This window comes from Arachis hypogaea, chromosome 16, assembly GCF_003086295.3.
Source record: "Arachis hypogaea cultivar Tifrunner chromosome 16, arahy.Tifrunner.gnm2.J5K5, whole genome shotgun sequence".
In the NCBI taxonomy this organism is placed as follows: domain Eukaryota; kingdom Viridiplantae; phylum Streptophyta; class Magnoliopsida; order Fabales; family Fabaceae; genus Arachis; species Arachis hypogaea.
Genome location: NC_092051.1, coordinates 71,004,456 through 71,021,828, shown reverse-complemented (window position 1 = coordinate 71,021,828; position 17,373 = coordinate 71,004,456). Strand labels below are relative to the sequence as shown.

Here is a 17,373-nt window from a genome sequence, read left to right as displayed (position 1 = left end):
TACTCATGATTTCCCTTATTCATTGTTTCAATATGATATCCATTTTGGCGAATATCTTTGAAACTCAACAAGTTCCTCAGAGACTTGGTAGATGATAGTGCATTATTTATTATAAATTTTGTTCCTCTAGGAAACAAAATTATAGCTCTTTCGGAGCCTTCAATCACATTGCCTGAGCCAATAATAGTATTAACATATTCTTCTTTTGGCACAAGATGGGTTAAATATATATCACTTTTGAGAATAGTGTGCGAACTTGCACTATCCGCAAGGCAAATATCTTCAGGATATGTCCTTGCCATTTTTCTTCAAAGACAAATAATAATAATAATAAAATGAGTAGAAGTACATGCACAGTGAAATTATTCATATGAATTCTTAACAAACACATATATTAAACTATTTCATCATTGATCAAATAGCCAACATTTCCTTCAAGATCCTCAAAGAAATTAGATACATCATAATAAGTGGTAGAATTTTCATCGTTTGAAACAACATTTGTTTCCTTTACTTTGTCATCATTTTTCAAGGATGCTTGATAAAGATCAACTACGTGCCTTGTGGTACGACAGATACGTGACCAATGGCCCTTTCCACCACAATGGAAGCATTTATCCTCAATTGATTTACTTTGCCCATTGTTTCTTTCTTTATCCTACTTCTGGTGGGATTTTTTCTTGTGAATATAATTTTTTTTCCTTCCATAATTTTTTTTGTTATCAAAATCTTGCCATTTACCTCTTCTGGGGTTATAATTTGCCACATTTGCTTCAGAAAATGGGACGGCGCCAGCTGGGCGCGCTTCATGATTTCTTAAGAGCAACTCATTGTTGCGTTCAGCAACAAGAAAGCAAGAAATTAGCTCAGAATATTTTTTAAATTCTTTTTCTCGATTGCTACTGCAGGAACACATTCAAGGCATGGAAGGTCGAGAAAGTTTTCTCTAATATATCGGGTTTGAGGAAGTATCACATGATTATACCTTTCTTCAAAGTCTTTCCACAGATCTACAGGATCTTTTAATGTGGGGTATTCATTTTTCAATCATACGTCAAGATGACGACGAAGGAAATTATGGCTTTAGCTTTTATCATTCTGGGATGTATTATTTTCAGCCTTAATGGTGTCTTCAAGATCCATTGAATCAAGAAGGATTTTAGCATCTAGTATTTATGATAAATATTTGTTTTTAGATATATCAAAAGCATTATATTCAAGATGAAAGAATTTTGACATAATAAAATTTGTTATCTGAAGTCTTTCTAAAACTTCGTTAGAGCTTCGTGCTGATAACGTGTTATAAAATAACTAAATAAATAAATAAAGAAGTAACAAAAATTAATAAATATAAAAAGAGAGAAAGAAGTATTACAACATAAAAAAAAAAAAAGTATTTTATTACTTCTTGTTATTGTATAAAAAGTCTCAATCTATGCCCCTATTTATACAAGGCTTTACTTTTTGTCACAACACAGAAAACATTATTATTATTATTATTATTATTATTACTTTCGAGTGCAACAAGAGAGGGTGGAGTAAAATTCAGGCTTACAGAAAATCTAATGCGATTGAAGGCTCAGATGCGTTACGAGAACCTAATTGATTCGATTTCGGATTTCCATGGACGGAACTCGTAAACAGCAGGTACGCTTCATTTGTCGGTTGAGGAGGGAATTTTCTTCCCCAATTTCCCTGAAAGAAAATACAAAACTGTAGTAGTTGGGTTTAGAATGTTACCCTTTTGTATGGTTTCGAATCATGCATTGAATGGAGCGGAAAATGAAACTGAGAATGAATGATTAATTGAATGGAATGTTTGTCAGGTGTCGCTGAGAGGAGCAAGTGCGAAGGAGATAACAAGAGATGTGCTTCTTGAAAAGGTTAACAGAGAAAGAGAGCTTCGCAATCATGCTAAACGAGCTGCTGCTGCTGCTCTCTTGATTCAGGTGTTCCTTCAAATCTCAATTATTTCATTTTCTTTTTTGTTTTATTTTTTAGTTTGTGTTTTGTAGTTCTTAGACCCATAATTGCCCATTTTCCGGCACTAGGGAGCATGTTATTCAAGGTAATTCCTTGTTGTTTAGAGATACCAAGGAATGCGAGGTGAAACATAACGTTGAATTCTAGTTGTGTTTGAACATTACTTTACTTGATGCTTTTGTGTACAGTTATTCATTGCATTGTGTGCAACCATTGAAGGGAATTAGCTTTTTGAAGGCCTGACAAGGGCCTACTAAGGAGGGTAGCTCTTATAAAGGGTAACCGAATTGTTTGGCGTAATGCGAGACTGAAAAATCATATGGGCGATTATTAGACAACCATTTAATTGTTAATGATTTAAATGTAAATATGATTTACGGCTAACACTATCACAACATCTAGTCCACGTTGTCTACTTCACTTAGTAGGAGCAGACTTAGCTGCTGTTGTATTGGGGAAATGACCGAATATAGTTGCATAAGAGAAAAGGAAAGCCCGATCCACAAGCATCCCATGTTAATGTAGGAACCATGGAAAGGCAGCACCCAAAAGGTGTAATGCAGGCAGTCTAACCTGATAGTTGCATCAGTGGTGGTTTGAACCCATGACCTTGCAATCATATGGAAACAACTCAACCATTGCTCCAAAGTTCCTCTTCGAATATAGTTACATCAAAGGAAAATAAAAAATTGCATCTTTAAGTATGAAATTTTAGTTCACTCTATTATTGGCATTTTGATAGTTGTCATTTATATCAAAATGGATAATATCCTTTATTTTATTCTTCTCATTCATAGAGAGTATGGAGGCGCTTCAAGGTCACAAAGATGGTTGCTCTGCAGCTTCAGCAGGAGTGGGAGAAATTGGTGAATAATTATACTGCTGCAAGGACAGCCATATGGATTTCAAACAATTTATTGAGACCATTTCTTTTCTTTATAACCCGATTCTCAACCTGGCTTCAGATAGCCCAAAGCAAGAAAATACACTCCATGAAGATTTGCTTCACCATCTTATTGGAAAGCATGAACTCTTCAGGTATATCCTGTCATTTAAATGTTTATTCATTGGACTTTCAGTTCACATTCCAACTATGTCAAGCATTTCAATGTGATGCATGCCAAATAGGACTATCAAGATGTTTTGGTTGCTTTATTATTTTTTCTCAGCTTTGAGAGGTCTAACGACCCATTTTTATTTTTCTTGTTTAACACACCTATGAAATATATTATTAATGGATGCATATGTGATTCTAGATTCAAAGCAGAACTTTTGCTTTCTCGCTATTGGTACGCCTGAAGAGAGAAGAATATGGATTTACCAGGCACGGAGGCTAACTTCTCTCGGTTTCTCCATTCTTTCAGAGTTCAGTGAATGCATTTCAGGTGCTCAGAATTTAAATATTGTGACATCACTTGCAATGCGTCTCTTGGTCATGTTTACTGATCCAAAAGGATGGAAAGGCATTGTTGATGACAATCGTCAAGATGCAGATTTAGCAGCGAAGGATTTAATTCAGTTCATTGGGAGTAATAAAAGTGGTAGTTATGTATCTATTGCTAGATATATAACTGCACTTGATAATTATTCTTGCCAGACAAAAAATATCATCCCGGCAGATGAACTTTTTTTTATTACTGCAAGTGCGATAACTTTAGCCGTGCGTCCATTTTATCTGACAAACATCGATGTAATTGGGCCTGATATGCTGGATCACAACCATGCCACTAAGCAGTACATTGTCTATTTACTGACTATTCCTTCGCTTCTACAACATTTACCATCTGTTCTTCAACCTGCATTAAGGCACAAATCAATTTTATTCCCATGCTTCAAGACTCTATTGGTAAGCATTACAACTCGATTTAAGCTGCAAGTTTGTCTGTGTACTGTTTTGTTTTAGTGACAACATGGTCTCTTTCACTGTTTTCTTATCGGTACAAGTTTTGTACTTCTAATTTTGGAGGCCTTACTAAGGGATTACATAATCCATATTTGTCTAGTCTAATGTATGAAGTGCCAAAGTTTGACCCGCAGAATTGATGATTGCACATGCGCATTTAACTTCTCTGCAAATGTGATTTCTTTGATGTTGAGTTTAATGTTTTCTACGCTAAAGATGGATCTTTCTTGCTTAATAACTCAATTTTCTGTTTCGTAATGTTTTTCATTTGGTATTAAAATTATGACAATTTAAATGGTTGTTCTGCTATTTTTTATTTATTTATTTTATTTTTTATATGCAATTTAGTATTTCATTCATGTTATTTTATATATAAAAATAGAGATCAATACTTTACTGTCATAAAAACTTTCAATGATTTTTAAGTTGTTTACTTCTCTCTATAATAATTTATTTTTTCTCCAGAAAAAAAAAAGAAACGTAAAATAATGGTGCACAGGTTACTTTCACTTTCAAATATGTTACTGCTTCTCCCCAGTTATATTATTATTTTTATATTGATGGTGAAAGGAAACATCTTTAGTTTATATTCAAATTATTTGCTCATGCATATTACTTACTTTAAACACTCTCCTCAAGTGAATAAGATCAACATTTTGATTTGATTCAAAGTATCAAACATATCAGAACTGATCAAACTCTGACAGGCAATGACAGATTTTGAAAGAGAAAGTTTTAATGGAGATGTCAGAGTTAGTACAGTCAGATAATCTTGTTGCTTTCAGGGAAATTCCTCCAGTTGGTTGGGCTCTCACTAACATTATATGTCTAGCAACAGGAAATGAGAATGGTTCTGTGAATGCTAGATCCTTGAATCAAGGTTTGGACTATGCATTGTACGTTCATGTTGTTATAACTTTAGCAGAAAGCCTACTTGCTCATCTTGATAATATTGGATGGATGCGAAAGAAAAGAAAAACCGTTCAAACTGATGCTGGAACGTCAACAGATCCAGTTGGTACAGTTATGTATGATGGTGAAGCAACCTATGAGTCATTAATAATGTCATACATGGATCAATTTAGGCCTGTTACTCAGCTGTCACATCTTACAAATCTTTTGGCTTCAATAAATAGAGATGGCACCAACAAGGTTGAGACTCCACAGTCAAATCGTCTGCCATGTCTTAAGAAACTAGATTTGTTTGATGTTGCACTATTTTATTCTAATTTGCTTAGAGTATTTTCAACCTTGAGTCCAATTCGTGGCTCATTACCAGTTCTCAACATGCTGTCCTTCACTCCTGGATTTATTCTCCAATTGTGGGAGGTACTGGAGGTTTCCCTTTTTTCTGGAGACAAACATATATCTGTTTATCACACAAGTGGGAATGCCAAACATAAAACGTTTGAGAAGATTCAAAAACAGATAAGTAAAGATGGGGGTAATAGGTGGGTCAATGTTCTTCAGAAGTTTACAGGTAAGTCACAAGCTGCAAGTGATGTTACAGATCCTGTTGGCAGTTATTCTGAGCCCAGCAGAGAGAATGAAGATTCACTAGAGCTATGGGACGTAGAACCTATGAGGCATGGCCCACAAGGGATTCCAAAGGATATGTTTTCTGTGCTTCATCTCTTCTGTGCAACCTATTCTCACCTGCTTTCTGTTCTTGATGACATAGAGTTCTATGAGAAACAAGTATGTACATGCTTTCTTCTTGGACTTGTCATTTTATGGATTAGTTCATATTTTCAGAAACTAACTATCACGGAGCATTTTAATAACATTGTTAGGTTCCATTCAGATTAGAGCAACAACGAAGAATTGCGTCAATGCTAAATACCCTAGTGTATAATGGTTTGTCCCATGGTAGTGGTTCTCATAATAAGCCTCTCATGGATTGTGCTATCAGATGCTTACATTTAATGTATGAAAGGGATTGTAGACACCCATTTTGTCCTCCTGATTTGTGGCTTGCTCCCGCTAGAAAAAGCCGGCCACCAATTGCAGTTGCTGCCAGAACCCATGAAGTTTTATCAGCCAACCTAAGATTTGATGATTCATCAGCTTCCCTGAGTGCAGGTTCTGTTATCATCATTACCCCTCATGTTTTCCCTTTTGAAGAAAGGTAACTACTAACTAGTTGACCATAACATGACTTTTACTTCTTGACATAAATTCTGTTTGGCACCGTTCTTGTACTTTTATACTTATTTCAGTTGCTGTTTTAGAAGGATAAGACCTTGGTAAAGAAAAGCTGATGACTGGGGAATACAGCCAACATGATTTATTATTGTTATTAGAGTAACAAGACAAGTAGGTCCCTGAAAAATTTTGCTATGGACATATAGATTACTACCAAAAAAAAAAAATACCAAGTAACTTCCTGAGTAAATTTTGTGATGAACTTATAGGTCTTAATAAAAAAGAGTACCTATAAGTTTCTGAAAAATTGCAATTATCAACTTATAGATCCTGAAAAATTATAACACTAGACTTGTTGGACCCTTCTGTCATTCCATTCCACCAAAGACCTATAAGTCTAGCTCTACAATTCTTTAGGGACTTGCATGGTATTCTTTTTCCTTCAGGGACACCTACAAATCTGTGGCAAAGTTTTCTCAAGGACTTGCTGTTACTTTTTTTTCCGTTAAATATCTATAAGTTATCGCAAAATTCTTCAGGAACCTATTTGTCTTATTCTTCTGATTATTATTATTGTTATTGTTATTGTTATTGTTGTTGTTATTGTTATTCTTGTTGTTGTTGTTGTTGTTGTTTGATAAAAGAAGAATACCATTAAGATTGGGAGAAGAATATTAAAATAAGATGAGAGGATAAGAGATCCTCCATACAAAAACCAAAAGCCAAACAAAAGATCGTTGAAGTGTAGCTTTCCTATCTCTCACCATGTTTTGAGAGGGAAAGTCCTCTAAAAATATAGGAGCACTAAATTTCCTTTGCCATGTCCAAGATCTAGATCAAGAAATGTGATCATGTTTTGGTTTCTTAGTGGAGTAAATTGAGAAAAACCTTTTTGGGTCTCTTTACCAATTACCATATAATAATTCTGTTATTCATTAAGAGTTGTTTAAATTGAGAAGTCATTAACTATGGTGTTCACTGACATTAGAGAATCACTGTCAACAAATCATAATTTGTTTGGAGCGTAACGCATTATGTAGTTTATTATTGAAAGTAGCTAATCACTTGGTTTATCACTGAAATAGAGTTGAGATGTTTCGCGAATTAATCAAGATGGATAAGGCCTCGCGAAAAATGGCTGGTGAAATTTCTGAACCTGGTTCACGAGCAATTGAGATAGTAGTATGTCGGGGTCATATTGTTGAAGATGGATTCCGACAATTGAATTCCCTTGGGTCAAGATTGAAGTCCTCTATCCATGTGTCATTTGTCAGTGAATGTGGCCTTCCTGAGGCTGGCCTGGACTATGGTGGATTATCTAAGGAATTTTTGACAGACTTATCAAAAGCAGCTTTTGCTCCTGAGTATGTTTGACTTTTTTTTTTTAATTTTAATTTTTGTTTTTTATTTCATGGCTGTTTCCTCTTTCAGGAATCTGTAGTGACTTTCTAAGCTGACATGTATTCTGTTTGCCTCAGATATGGATTATTTTCCCAAACCTCAACCTCCGATAGGCTTCTAATTCCTACTGAATCTGCAAGATATTTAGATAATGGTCTTCAAATGATTGAGTTCCTTGGAAGAATTGTTGGTAAAGCTCTTTATGAAGGAATATTACTTGATTACTCCTTCTCTCATGTTTTTGTACAAAAGCTATTGGGACGGTATAGCTTTCTTGATGAGTTATCAACACTTGATCCAGAGCTATACAGGAATGTTTTGTATGTCAAGGTAAACCCAACAGAGATCCACACTTCTTTCTTGTGTCTTAAAAGAGTCTTTTTAAAATTTATCTGGATTCTGCCTTGTTTATTATTTTGGGAATCATGTTTTAAAATTGAGTTGGTTTGATGCTGGCTGTCCCACCTAGTCGGACAAGGCTCTTTGTTGTTGTTGTTGATGCTGGCTATCAGCGCACTTCCCTCATTGTAGATGAGCCTGATCCAGCTGCAATCCTACTATAGGTTAAGTGATTTTATATATGAATTTGCTCAAAGAGCTATTGCCTTTGTGGATGGGTTTAGTTGCTGGATGTAATATTTCTAAAATAAAAGGACTATTCTGACAACCTTAAAGATTCATTAACATGGGCCATTTGACATTGGTATTTTAGGTCTGATTTTGGGGCTTTGGTTGTTTTTCCCTTGATTTTTTGTTGTGTAGATTGCCGTATTTCAATTCTCGCAGTTTACCATTTTGACATTATAATGCAACGTTCACATATTCCTTCATGCAGAATTATGAGGGTGACGTGAAGGAACTCTGTCTTGATTTCACAGTAACTGAAGAATCATTTGGCAAAAGACATGTGATTGAGCTTAAGTCTGGTGGAAAAGATATTTCTGTGACAAACGAGAATAAGTTGCAGTATATACATGCAATGGCTGATTATAAACTCAACATACAGGTTTTATTATCAGTTTGTGTAGTCTAATGGAAATTATTCAGATTTGTACCGTTTCGACAGTCGTATCATGGTTATATATGTGACTATTGAAATTGCAGATACTGCCATTGTCAAATGCATTTTATAGAGGGTTAACCGATCTTATATCTCCATCCTGGTTGAAATTATTCAATGCCGGTGAATTTAATCAGGTAGTTTATTTCCTTAGTGCTGAAAAAGTTGGGTTTTCCTTTTTTTTTCGGGGGTGGGGGTTGGGGTGGGGAGGGTTCACTCAAGTATTTTCTTTTGCTAAATTGCAATAAGGATTTTCTGTTTCAGGATTTTGCATTTTCGAAAATGCTGCTACCAATATTAAATTAGCTTTTTATTTGTGCAAAGAATATGTCATGATAAAGAAAAATGTCCTTGCCTACAACAACTAATTCATGATAACTCAAAAAATGAATTATTTATTTTTGATGACTCATTTTGACAGCAAGATTTCTGAGTTTAGTGAGAATGCAGTTGCTTTCAGGTGGCAATTATGATATTGACATTGATGATTTGAAAAATAACACCCGATACACTGGAGGTTACAATGAGGGAAGCAAGACAATCAAGATTTTTTGGGAGGTATTGATTACCACTTGATTCAACAATTTCCTTCTGGTGTTACAACAACTAGTCTTTAGCATTGTATTTAGGCTTGGTTATATAAAGGTTTTACTTTTCAAAAGTAGCTTATGAAAGTTGGTTTTTAAAAGATAGCTTTTTAAAAATTGTAGCATCTACGTTTGGTAAATTAAATTAAAAATGACTCTTAAAAAGTACAAGCAACAATTGTATTTGGTAAAATAGTTTTTAAAATTTAAAAATACTATAATAGACATAAATATAAAAGTTAAATTTGGAAGTTAATTAATGTATGAGATTATACGAGACTTTTTAATTTTCATAAGCACAAGCCAATTTTGAAAAGCGCGCTCCTATCTTTTAAAAGCTCCAAGTACAAGCATATGGTCTTTTTGATTTACCAAACACAAAATGAGAAGTTTGTGCTTTTGAAAAACACAAAAATCTCTTCAAAAAGTTTTACCAAACCAAGCTTTAATCTAATGTAATTTACTTCCGTTGCTATAATCAAAGCCTTACACATTTATGATAGATGCCTGATAATTCAGATTTGGTTTCTTCTTTCCTGCTGAGCGATGCTCCTTAAGTAGAAGAATAAATGCTTAAATTGGTCTTAAGAAAATATGCAAAACATTAGAGTTGTCATGTTTTTTTACATTTATCTTGTCTCTCAAATATAAATATCTATGTATTTAAGGAATAAATTGATGTCTAAATGTATTGCTGGAGTACATTAATGCCCCCAATCTTTAGAAAACTAATGCAATGTTGCCTACTTAGTTTTGCATATACCAGTTTTAAGACATCGGTTTCATTTTCTTTCTTCTACCACTATGTACAGGTGGTTAAAGGCTTCAAACCAGATGAGCGCTGTATGCTTCTTAAATTTGTCACGAGTTGTTCTCGTGCTCCATTACTTGGGTTTAAATACTTGCAGCCAGCTTTTACAATCCACAAGGTGTGTTCTTGATCTTGGATGGGCAATCAATGTTGGTTTGGATTGTTTGTTTTTTCTTTGAAAAAAGTACCCTTTTTTTTCAGAAAATAAAGATTTTTATTAAATTTTAAATACATTTGGTCTTGGATACAACTTTTAAGAGAAGTACTTTTATTTAAAAAAGCAAATTATTTGGTTTTTCTAAAAGACAAGAATACTTTACTTTCAAAAAAATAGAAGCAAAAAGACGTTTTTAATATATGAACTCTTTTTAAAAAGTCTATCAAATGTGAAATATTTTCTTCTATGAAAAAAAGATCTTTTATAAAATGATAAAGAAAATGCTCATGCAAACACCTCTTTCATCCCATCTGCTTTGTTGCTTGTAACTAGTAGGGGATGTTTTTTGGCTCTTTTAACTCTAGCAGAGTACATTACAAATTCTCCAAATGAGCCGTGTGGAAATAATTGTTATCCTACACAGCACGTGGAGCTCTTTCGATTAATTGCGTGTGCTCTGAATTGAAAGAATACTTTACTCCATTTTAATGAGTTAATACTTAGAATAGTCTCTGAAGTTACACTTGCGTTTCAATCTGGTCCCCAAAGTTTCAATTACTCAATTTGGTCCCCCAACTTGGCTTTTGTGACTCATATTGGTCCTTGACTTTGTTTTCGTCACAAAACCATCAATGATGCGGTGAGATGGAGTGACGGTTGCCACTCTGTTCTTCCTAATGTGGCAATGGAAACATTTTTATCTCAATTTTCTCCCTACGAAGCATTTAAAATTCCTAAACCTAATTTTAGTTAAGGGTTTTAAAGGCTTCTTAAAGAGAAAATTGAGGTAAAAAATTTCAGTTGTCACATCAGATAGTCGTTAAGGAGTTCAACATGGCAGCTGTCACTGTATCTTAGCACGCCGTTAACGGTTCTATGATGAAAATAGGGCTAGAGACTAATGTGAGTTACGATACCAAGTTGAGTAAATTGACACTTTAAGGACCAGATTGATACACGTGTTACTTCTGGAACTAACTCAGTACTCCCCTTTCAACTATTATTACCATCCCAGGTTTTTGTTCATATTGAGGGGCCGCTGCAGCTTACAAGATGTCTAAACTCAAGCACAAGTCACTTGCATAATATTTTATTTTATTTTTGTTTATTTGTTATATGGTACTGGATAAGAATTTAAAGTCTATGGAAGTTATTTCTGAGTCTATAGTAATAGGATGTAGAATAAAGGAAACGATGACCTTGATTTTAATTCCTAACATGATGAAATGATAATTCTGCAACTATGGTACAATCATCTGGACCTTAAGAAAAAATGATTGTTGAGTGAAGGAGCTTTCTGTGAATTTACCAGTTCACTGGCTTACATTTAGCATCATAATTCATACCGACTAGGGCCCCTAGAAATAGTAAATGTGTGATGAATGACAAAATGCATTGATTTCATTGATTAGCATCACTCAGTTGCATCTATTTACGTAGGTTGCTTGTGATGTTCCTCTTTGGACAACATTTGGAGGACAAGATGTGGATCGGCTTCCATCAGCTTCAACCTGCTACAATACTCTTAAGGTACTACTAATATGGAGACAATATAGGTGTCTGGATACATTTCTGCATTCCCTTTTATTTTTGCAATCTCTTTAGAGTTATAAACAAATGCTATCTGCACACCAAAAATAAACTTCTATATATTTGTGTATAGATATATCTTAACTCATTTTCAATATGTATTTTGTATTCTAACATGTATTTCATACGAGTGACTGATTTAGTCGCCAACTATGAAAGCACGGACACTTCTCTGATTTGCCGGACACATTTTGAACACAACACTCATCGACACTTGTCCGACACGCGTGTCTTCTGTGTCCAAACCGTGTCTTGATAAAAAATAAAAAATTGTTCTCCGGACACGCGTGGACACACCTAAATACCATTCAGCGTGTCCAACTTTATTCTTAACATGTATTCTTAAAATGAATTTAGAAATAGTATATATTATTAATTATTAAAACAAAAAATATTTTAAATATTTTATATAATTAAAAAAGGCTATTAAAAATTTAATTTTTATTTTAATATCAATAAAATACCAAAATATCATTATAATTTATCTAAAAGAATACTTTATATTTTATATATATACTATGTCCCCGTATCTTATAAAAATTTTAAATTCACGTGTCCGCGTGTCGTGTCCTGTGTCCATGTCAATATCCATGTACCATAGATCACTAGTTTTTCGTGTACACATGTTATGGTTGCTCTTTATATGGTACTTGGAATTTGGCTGTCCAAAATTTGAAATTCAAGATTGCCATGTTGGTTGTGAGTTGTAACTTGTGAAATTGAACATTGGAGCGATCTTGAACTTTTTGTATTTTCATGTCTCATATCAAATGTCTTATAACGGTTTTTCTAGTAACGTGGACTTTGTACACCTCACAAGATGCACTCTTGTAGTGATTAAAGTCATTGATATAAAGGTATTATTTGAAGTTTTTCAAGCTAATAAAAGAACTGGAAATCTTTACTTATTTTTCCATATTACAATGACTGCAGCTTCCAACGTACAAACGACCTGGCACATTGAGAACGAAGCTGCTATATGCCATTACCTCAAATGCTGGATTTGAACTTTCTTGATTCACGTCAGGTAGTTTAGATCCTCTTTATTTGGTATCATATCCGCAAAGGCTGGTAGATAAAGGTAGCACAAGTTTAGGCCATGAATCTCCAAGAGTGCTCTGTAAAATTTTTGGTAAAGGAAATTGAATCCCGGTTCGTTTTGGCAACACATTATTTGCTTCCAGAGGAATGCTTTTCCAAACAGCCAGTTGATGATATGTTTGTTACTTCGTCCATTCTTCCAATCCGTGGGAGATTCTGTACTTCCGTAGTATGTTCATATTGGAACAGTATACGACTGGTTATTTGAACCAACTCTCTAAATGCAAATAGCGATCATTTTGCAATTAAAATATGTGATTTATTTGCTTTCGAGCTTTCGTTTACTATTTTATTCACTTAAATGCAGATATAGGATTTATCTAACCTTTTAAGCAAGGTACTTTTTGCATTAAAAAAAAAATAAGTGTTTTAGGTTTCAAAGTATTGAATACTGCACACCAGAAAGCTGAAAGATCTATTAAAAATTTAAAACCTTTTTTTTCTTGCTTTATTAACAGGGGTCCTATTACTACTGATTAATGAAACTAAGACCCTAACCATCATAATGGAACTTCCAGAAATAAATTTTAATTTTGGTTTAAATGATTAGTGTCCTACTGACTAGTAAATTTGAATTTGAAGTATATCAAGCATAATTATCTGAACTAAGTAAATCTAACTTTCTAAAACGAAATTATTTTAGATTTTTATAAATTCTTAATGAACACTATCCACATATTCTTTACACAAGAGACTGTTCAATAACAAAGTTATAGTATAGCCAACAAAAATTATGCAAATTGCTGCATATTGGAAGGCCATTCAGTTTTGAAATTATTTGGTGCTCTTTCAAGAACTAGCTAGGATTGCATTCATTTCACTCGTAATATGGCATTTCAGTTTTTTTATTTATTTTTTTTTCAGTGTCACTTTGCAAGTATAATGAACGCAAACCTAGAAGCTACATTAGGAGCACTGAATAGTTTCCTGTGAATCCTATATTTGAAACCAACAGTTGAACAAACTTGATAGTATTATCTTGCACGAATCATAAAAACCCTAACCATGAACGCATTAAGAGATGGTAAAAGTCATCATTGTTCACCAGCGTATACTCATCCAAGTCTGTTAGCACGATCATGGAATTCGTCCATCTCAACTCTTGGTACCTGTATTCCTACCAACACATTTGCTCCAGTTTCACCCTGTTCAAGAACCATAAATATTGCAATCATATTTGATCAAAAAGAAAGAAATTAGCTTGCGTTAGGAAACTACAAATTCTCACCTGCCCACGATAATGGAACAAGCTAATATTCCATCGTGGACTGAAGGAATCCAAGAACTTCGTTAGAGCACCAGGTCTTTCTGGAAAGATGAAACGACAAAGAACCTCATTTTGAACGTTTGAACGGCCTCCCATCTAGTCATAAGTTCAAAAGCAAAGTAAACATGACATGATAGCAAACAATCGTCAATAGCAATAAAAGGTTATCGCAAGGCAATAAAGTAATTCACATTGAGCAGCTATTAGACATTTGATCAAACTTAATTTTCTCCATGCTAACTGCTTGATTTGACCTAGAGTACTAAGAAAAAGCAGCTTAGGATTTATTGAAACGAATTAGCTTAGATTGTATTTCAATCTTGCACAGTGTGGCAGACGTGACAAACTATACTAAAAGATCATTTTGTCCCAAACACAATTACCAGGTAACGAAGGTGATCTTTCACCAAGTCAGTTTCTGTGAGATTGTAAGTTTTAAGCTGACAAGACTCCATTCTCTCTTTCGTTGCTTTTAGTTCTGAGACCGTGAGTTAGTGTTTGAATATATTATTCTATCAAATGTACAGGGAATCATTTTCTTTATAGAGAAATTACACAAATAGAAATAACTAGAAAATAGGAAATAAGAGAAAAATAGTAATATTAGCTTAAAATAAATAAAAGATTTCTAATTATAAAATTCCTAAAATTAAGCTAAACCAAAAAAGGAAAAGATTTATAATTAATTCTATTTACATAAACGATTCATGAAATGAATTAGAAATTTGATTTTTATTTGATCTAGTCAACACTTTTCCTCAAGCTGGCTTGAAGATATCATTCATTGACAGCTTGCTCATTATGCTATCAAAAGTCTTCTTGGGTAATCCCTTAGTTAGAACATGATAAAGAAATAAACAGATAAAGAAGACAAGAATTGAAATTGAATAGAAAAGATACATTGAAATTGAAATAAAAACAAAAAAGATAGGTTGAAATTGAATACAAAGAGAATCACTTTACTTTCTACCCAATTTCTTGACGCAACAAAAAAAGGACTCCTCAACCTAACTTGTCAACGCCATAGTTTGGAAATTGAATCGAAGGGACTCCTCAACCTTCTACCGAATTCCCCGATGAAACAAAAGTCGGACTCCTCAACCTCAATTGTCCACACCATGGTTTCATCACGAAACCAAAAAAGGTGTTTTTAAACCTCTAAATCTGCTATACTACGACTACAATAGCTAAGGAGGTATTTATAACCTCTTATTAGGTTAAAACAAAGAAAACCATAAATCCCATACACATAAGGCCAATCTATTAATTAAATAAACAAAATCAAAATACATTAAATTAAAACATTCTAAAAATGTAAACTAATATCTTCTAAATAACACTTGAACTCTTCATATCACGAGCATTTGATGCGCGTATCATTCTCCTCTTCTTCAAAAAAGATTCGTCCTCGAATCTTGTAGGTGAAAAAATAATATATGAAAAGGACAATAATTACAAAGAAGATAATTTTTTTCTTTTTGTTTTTTCTTTCCTTTTTGTATTTTTTTTCTTTTTCTTTTTCTTTTTTTACACTTTATGCTTTTTTATTTTTTTTAAACAATAATGAAATGCAAACGGAAAATAAGAACACAAGAACTTAAAGAAATACGCGACAAACACTAGACTCTTTTTTTTTATGATAAAAGAAGAACAGATATAGATTAATAAGAATTAATCTAATACCTGAGTTCTGATATCAAATGATAAAGAAATAAAAGTTAAACAAGAAGATAATGATTCAAACTCAATAAAAAAAGATACATTAAAATTGAAATATAACCAAAAATGATAGATTGAAATTGAGTACAAAGAGAATCACTCTACTTTTTACCCAATTTCTTGACGCAACAAGAAAGGGACTCCTCAACCTAACTTGTCAATGCCATAGTTTGGGAATTGATTCGAAGGGACTCCTCAACCTTCTACTCAATTTCCCGATGTAACAAGAGATGAACTCCTCAACCCAATTATCCACACCATGGTTTCATCGTGAAACCAAAAATAAGGTTTTCAAAACCTCTAAATCATTCTATACTATGACTACAATAGCTAAGGAGGTATTTATAACCTCTTATTAGGTTAAAACAAAGAAAACCCTAAATCCCATACACATAAGGCCAATCTAGTAATTAAATAAACAAAATCAAAATACATTAAATTAAAACATTCTAAAAATGTAAACTAATATCTTCTAAATAACACTTGAACTCTTCATATCATGAGCATTTGATGCGCGTATCAGAACATCTGCTAATTGTTTTGTGGTTGGAACATATGAGATGCAAATCTGTCCTCTCTCAGTCTTTTCCCTGATAAAATGCTTGTCAACTTCAACATGTTTAGTTCTATCATGTAGCACTGGATTATGAGAAATAGAAATTGCATATTTGTTGTCACAATACAACCTCATTGGTGGAGAAATGAGAACTTTTAGTTCTTGTAGGATTTCCTCTACCCATAGTGCTTCACATATTCCATGAGCCACTGCTCTAAACTCAGCTTCTGCACTACTTCGAGCCACAACACTCTGTTTTTTCCTGCTCCAACTAACCAAGTTTCTGCCAACAAAAGTACAATACCCAGATGTTGACCTTTGCTGCACGAATCCCCACATTTTCGTACAGCTGTACCAGCAAGTGCACTGGGTCATCCAAGTAATACCTAAGCGAGTCAGGGTCGATCCCATGAGGATTGTGGTTTGAAGTAAGCTATGGTTATCTTGCAGGTCTTAGTCAGGCAAAGTCAGAAGGTTGTTGGATACGGAATTGTATTAGGATTATTGGAATCGGTAATAGGAATATAGTTGAAGATTGGAGTTGCTTTGTCTTTCTGAATTAACTCTGGTATCACTGTCTTCTTTGCTTGTGAATGACCTCTTCTATGGTAGGCTGTATATGATCAACGCCATTGCCCATGGTCATTGATCTCCTCTGCTTCAGATCAAACGCCATTGCCTGCGGTCATCCAATTTGACGAAGGGTGAAGCTCTAGCAGTTCATTCTCTTGGCGATCCTACTCAAAACGCCACAGAAAAGGTCGAATCTTTCGGATCAGAGAATGCTACTTCTTTGAATTCTAGCCTATACCACGGAGACCCTAATCTCCCCGAAAATTGGTTGAACTAGTGTCTTGAGAAGTCCCCAATGAAGTCGTGGATTAGCCGTTTGAGAGATGTATAAATATAGATGTTGGTTCGCGCTTTCCGACCACGTATTCACACGAACCCAAGTAGACGCGGGTGTTTGTTAGGCACGGTCGTCTTAGTATGATGAACAGAGCTGATTGTCACTGATCATCCTATTCACCATGTTGAAGAACGAATATACATCTTAGAATTAATCAAACACAGATCGAAGAAAAATAGTAAT

At 34.1% G+C, this 17,373-nt stretch overlaps 2 protein-coding genes across 3 annotated transcripts; one reads left to right on the top strand and one right to left on the bottom strand.

The window, feature by feature from the left end:
* The first annotated feature begins 1,447 nt into the window (after positions 1-1,447).
* Positions 1,448-12,989, top strand: LOC112754355 (E3 ubiquitin-protein ligase UPL7). Of its 2 annotated transcripts, XM_025801979.3 has the most exons (14): positions 1,448-1,647; positions 1,827-1,949; positions 2,781-3,021; positions 3,240-3,829; positions 4,604-5,584; positions 5,680-6,014; positions 7,117-7,395; positions 7,510-7,762; positions 8,268-8,438; positions 8,537-8,629; positions 8,943-9,050; positions 9,892-10,008; positions 11,488-11,577; positions 12,571-12,989. In XM_025801979.3, exons 1-14 carry the CDS (start codon positions 1,624-1,626, stop codon positions 12,652-12,654), a joined length of 3,489 nt encoding a protein of 1,162 aa, XP_025657764.1. In that variant the 5' UTR covers positions 1,448-1,623; the 3' UTR covers positions 12,655-12,989. The 2 variants fall into 2 exon arrangements, with proteins under 2 accessions (XP_025657764.1, XP_025657766.1); XM_025801981.3 differs by lacking the exon at positions 9,892-10,008.
* Positions 12,990-13,348: 359 nt separating this feature from the next.
* Positions 13,349-14,509, bottom strand: LOC112758247 (threonine dehydratase biosynthetic, chloroplastic-like). Its single transcript, XM_025806864.3, has 3 exons — positions 14,389-14,509; positions 13,967-14,101; positions 13,349-13,883 (listed from the first exon to the last, which is right to left on the bottom strand). Exons 1-3 carry the CDS (start codon positions 14,458-14,460, stop codon positions 13,794-13,796), a joined length of 297 nt encoding a protein of 98 aa, XP_025662649.1. The 5' UTR covers positions 14,461-14,509; the 3' UTR covers positions 13,349-13,793.
* Between the last annotated feature and the right edge of the window lie 2,864 nt (positions 14,510-17,373).